This window comes from Salmo salar, chromosome ssa05 (genome assembly GCF_905237065.1).
Source record: "Salmo salar chromosome ssa05, Ssal_v3.1, whole genome shotgun sequence".
In the NCBI taxonomy this organism is placed as follows: domain Eukaryota; kingdom Metazoa; phylum Chordata; class Actinopteri; order Salmoniformes; family Salmonidae; genus Salmo; species Salmo salar.
The window spans coordinates 61,692,248-61,697,128 of record NC_059446.1 but is presented as its reverse complement, the minus strand read 5'-3'; the positions used below and the strand labels follow the sequence as shown (position 1 = coordinate 61,697,128).

Here is a 4,881-nt window from a genome sequence, read left to right as displayed (position 1 = left end):
CCGAATCAAAGGCGTAAAGTGGGAGGGACTTCGGGGTTATTTGACGTTTATGAACTGTACAACGTTGGTGTAAATGTACTGATTTATAAAAGGGACATGTTTTTGCATTATGGAATAAGTAAGAAACAGAGAGAAATCCACATACTCTATCAGTTAGTGATTTTAGAGCCCACGGTTGCGAATAGGCGACGCACATCCGCCGTGTCAGTATGGTTATTCGCCCTCCGGAATGATTGACATGAGAATTGCCAGCTGGATTTTTGTGAGAAATGCGTCTTACACTGGTTGATCTTTAAACACTAATCGTCTGCATTTTTCTCCTCACGTTGGGCCTACTATTGTTGTAATGCTCTTGAAGTAGACCTATATATATATTCGGAAGAATCATCGCTTCTGAAAACCGCAGCAGACAAGTAAGTTGTTTGTGGTGACATGAAGCTATAGTCGGAGAGTACAATGTAACACTTGTTTATCCTGCTTGACAGGGAACGGAATCCTACACATGACCGAGGTGTCGTGTCAAACTCAACATCTAATACGAACAAAGAAGGCAATCGTTTACGAATGTTGAATTTTAATGGATCAACTTTATTTAAGTTCCGGCATTTAATAGTGTGAGATCATTATCTGAACATTTGGCTGAAATATTCAGGCAATAGCCTACGATATAGAAAACATACGTAGAGACAGACTATAGTTTATTAAAGACTAATGGTGTGGGTCACGTGCTATTATTATTTCTGCTAGCCTAACTAGTAGGCCTACATATTAAATATGAGGCCAAAAAAGGGTAACAGTTGTGATTTTATGAGGGGGTACAATTGCTATTGAGAAAGCCTATCAGTTTTTAATACAACTGTGTGTGTGTGTGTGTGTGCGTGCGTGCGTGTACCAGGATGCTGATATCCTCTTGCGAAAGGACTCCCACTGATCAAACAGTAATCATAGATATAGCTCCCCCCTTTAACAGCTCTCTGAGCAGTTGCCACACCTTCTTCACGCTTTATAAATTTTCACTTACAACAACATAGATATGAGTTTCAAACACTTTAATAACAAAGAGTTGTAACATTGACAGTGCAATAAGAGAAGTACACAAAAGTGAACTGAATTGATAAATATTTTGTAATACTTCTAACAGCTGTTTTGTTTCTTGTAGGACATGGATATAGAGAATGGAGAGCTGTTTTTCGGACACAAGGAGGACAGTATGTCAGAGGAGAGTTGGGGACTGGAAGGGCCATTTTCTTGCTCTGATGTTATCTATGCTGGCTCTGAAAAACCCCTCGATGAATGCACGGTAGACCCCCAAAGTGTGCGGATGGTTTCCCATTATGACTAGTTGTACAATATAGTGAGCCAAGTTGTAAAGACCTGGGGCAATATTTACTCAACTTTATTTATTAACACATTATTAACATGTAATAATGTATTATACCCATTTGCTTAAAGTATTACCAAATTCCTCTCCATATGTTACAGGGTCTAAACAACAGCGAGCCAGAGGATGTGCTTTATGCCATCAATCCAAATGACGTCTTCCCTACCAGAGACCCAGTGGAGACCTCCTCAGAGAGAGACAGTGGCATCTCTGAGGAACCCTGCTCCAAGAGCCACCTAACTGCCACGGTGGACCCCTCTCAGGTCCCCACAACTGTCTATCAGGTGGTCTATGACATCAGCACCCTGGCCAACATCAAGACGGAGCCAGAGCAGCATAGTGTTGATGTCATTTCCATAGAACTGGGTGAGTGTGTGTGTGTGTGTGTGTGTGTGTGTGTGTGTGTGTGTGTGTGTGTGTGTGTGTGTGTGTGTGTGTGTGTGTGTGTGTGTGTGTGTGTGTGTGTGAACGCTTGCGCACACGCATCTGTGTGTGTGAGTCCATGTGTGTTGGGTGGGAGTTTACTCTCTTTTCCTATGTCTTCTGCTACAGATGAGTGGAGTTCTCAGATGTTGATCTCGGAGTCCTGTATCGTCAACGAGTTACCCCTAGTATCAGCTGGTAGATTTGACCATGGTCACCTTTCTACCCTCTCTGGTTCCACCTCAGGCCCCACCAGTCCAGACAGCCCGCTGGTGAGACTTAAAAGGGGCAAGTTGACTCCAAAATAAGAGTTTTTAAAAAATATTTTCACACCACAAAAGTGGTCTTATGCCAAGATAAGTCCATATTCAATGGCATCTGTTGTGAAGATCCCACCGTATGCATTAGGACAAAGCTGCAGGGCTCAATCCCAAATGAGTAGGGAATGTTTTTACCATCTAATTAGATGTAATTACATAGTGACAATCTTTCCCGCTTATTTATAATGGAGGCCTGCAAATTTATTGTAAAGATGTGGTGAAATCCATAGGCCTCAATCCCTAATGAATGGAGAAGATGGGCACAATAAGAAGATAGTGGGGGAGGGGGATTGTTAGTCTGAGACCCCGGTGGTTGTTCAAGTGTCTCTCTATGGGATTATGGCGGTGAGGATTATAAACACAATATCCTCTTCTCCTGATCAGCTTTACCCTGATCTCACACTGACTGAGGAGGAGCAGAAACTGCTGAACCAAGAGGGGATCTCTCTGCCCAACAACTTGCCCCTCACCAAGGTCAGACACACACGCACGGTGGATGGTACACTATTCTATGTACCCCAAATCCATTACTTCCCTGCATGCACTTGGATTACATTACTTTTGCATAACAACTTTGACATAACAAATGACTTTGCTGTATATTTTATATGATTTGACGGAAATTGTTTAGCACTGAGTTGAATTGCATCTAAATGTACTGGACTGAATTCCCTTCTAGGCCGAGGAACGGATTCTGAAAAAAGTGAGACGCAAAATACGCAACAAACAGTCAGCCCAAGACAGCCGTCGCAGGAAGAAGGACTATGTGGATGGGCTTGAGAGCAGGTGAGGCCTGAGGCTTCAATTAGGCTCCATGAAAATTGGACCCACATGGTGGATAATATCCTCTATAAACAAGTCACTTGCATTTCCTTAGCATTTTCAAATGTGGTACAACAGTGAGGCATGTGCAGTAGGAAGTCCTGACAATGGGTCCTTCTGTTCTATTCTGCCACTGAGTTATTGTTGACTTTCCCCAATGGGGTGACACTGTCGGACAGTAGGAATACTTTTCTGTCAGTGACCCTAGGTATTTTCTGTGTCTCAGGGCAGCGGCTTGCTCAGTGCAAAACAAAGAGCTGCAGAGGACCGTGGAACAGCTGGAGAAACACAACATGTAAGTAAATTGGCTAACATCACCTTTTTGCACTGATGATGCTCAATGAAGATGTTTGTGTCTTGTTAGTTCTGGTGTTTTATAATATCTCCATGCACAGGTCTCTCCTGGCTCAGCTGCACAGACTACAGTCGCTGATCAAACAGACGGTCACTAAAGCAGCACAGACCAGCACCTGCGTCATGGTGAGATCAACATGTCTTTCATCCATGTCTTTGGGTACTTTCAGGGTGATCTTAAAAAAAAGTTAATTGAACGTGTGTTTCCCATTAGATTATCATCTTCTCTCTGGGCCTCATCATCTTCCCAAGTTACAGCCCCTTCCATTGGGGCGCCTCATCCATAGAAGAGGACTATACACCAAAAGGAGGTTAGTTATCCATTTAGTAATTAATAATGGATCATTTTTCTTCTGAAAACTATGAAAGTTAAATAGCCTTCCCTCTTCTTTACCATTTCAGTTATCTCCAGAAACATCCTCACAGATCCTGCTTCATCCTTGCAAGCTGTTGAGGATGTGGACAACCGTATCATTCAGCCCGATTCCCTACTCGTTTCCCGTGACCTCAGCCAATCAGATCCCCCGGATGCTTCCATAATACTAAAGCAACCAATAGAAAGTCCCAAAATCACTGACATTGAGGGTGTGGCCCTGGAGGAGAGCCAACCAGGGATCAGCTCGACTCTGGTTGACGGGCAGACTGAAACTCTGGCAAAGGTGTCAGCAACAGGAAAAGGGAGTGCAAGCCTTGACCCCACCAAACCAGCCCACACTGATGAGATGTAGACATTGTTGATGAACTAGTTTGACTACATTCCATTTGCTTTATAGAGCTCTTCAAAGCTCCTTGAATTTATTATGAACAATGGACAAGTCCAATATGCTGCCACATTACCACATTGGTTTATGAACAAGACCCCTTTAGGTGCATTCAATGCCTAACCATTGCCTTACTCTATTTTGGTGCTGTGGTGCAAACAAAGTTTATTCTGGGATTCGGTGGAATGGTCCTCAAAATGGGTTAAACATTTTTGACTGTTTTGACTTTTCTATTTAAGCACCACTTCTTAATGTTTGTATGGTAAAGGTTTCAGTACATTTCTAACTTTGAACTCCGAGGAGTTAGTTAGTACATCCTGTGGGAAGGATGAAGGTTGTTAGATTGTAGCTGGAAAAACACCACAGATATGAATATATTGTTTTGGCTGTGCATACTTTAAGCAAGTCTTAGTGTACACCACACACACACTCCCTGAAAGTGAGCCTACACCGATGGATTATGTTTTGGACTAACTACCTACTCGTGTGCAAACTGTTTGTGAAACTGCCTAGCTAGTTTCTGACTGGCATCTGTGCTCAATGTAGTTTGCAGCTCCCATAACTGAATGCTGAGAGACTCATTTTGCACTGTAAGCAAACTGTCATATCTTTTGTGTGTACTTAAAAATGTCCTTTGGCCCTCATTCGGTTAAGAGATAAACAGTGTGTACAATCCAAACATGTCCTTATCTTAAGCATGAAATTGTGGTCCAAATGTATACTCTTCACAGAACTTGCTATCCTAATTTTAGTGGTTGCTGGTGTCCTATTTTATTTGCTTTACTTTACTTTTTATATTTATTAAATGGGAACAATACTG

At 42.4% G+C, this 4,881-nt stretch overlaps 1 protein-coding gene across 2 annotated transcripts; it reads left to right on the top strand.

The window, feature by feature from the left end:
• Positions 1 to 114: 114 nt before the first annotated feature.
• cr3l4 (cAMP-responsive element-binding protein 3-like protein 4) lies at positions 115 to 4,881 on the top strand. 2 transcript variants are annotated; one of them, XM_014200935.2, is made up of 10 exons: positions 115 to 413; positions 1,160 to 1,300; positions 1,483 to 1,747; positions 1,934 to 2,076; positions 2,509 to 2,598; positions 2,804 to 2,910; positions 3,173 to 3,241; positions 3,342 to 3,426; positions 3,515 to 3,611; positions 3,703 to 4,881. In XM_014200935.2, exons 2-10 carry the CDS (start codon positions 1,163 to 1,165, stop codon positions 4,026 to 4,028), a joined length of 1,320 nt encoding a protein of 439 aa, XP_014056410.1. In that variant the 5' UTR covers positions 115 to 413; positions 1,160 to 1,162; the 3' UTR covers positions 4,029 to 4,881.

Excerpts from the sequence above, each read along its gene's own strand:
- cr3l4 (XM_014200935.2), top strand. The coding sequence starts at position 1,163 with ATGGATATAGAGAATGGAGAGCTGTTTTTCGGACACAAGGAGGACAGT. Across the intron at positions 1,301-1,482 it reads AACCCCTCGATGAATGCACG|GGTCTAAACAACAGCGAGCC; the intron begins GTAGACCCCCAA and ends CATATGTTACAG. Across the intron at positions 2,077-2,508 it reads CCAGTCCAGACAGCCCGCTG|CTTTACCCTGATCTCACACT; the intron begins GTGAGACTTAAA and ends TCTCCTGATCAG.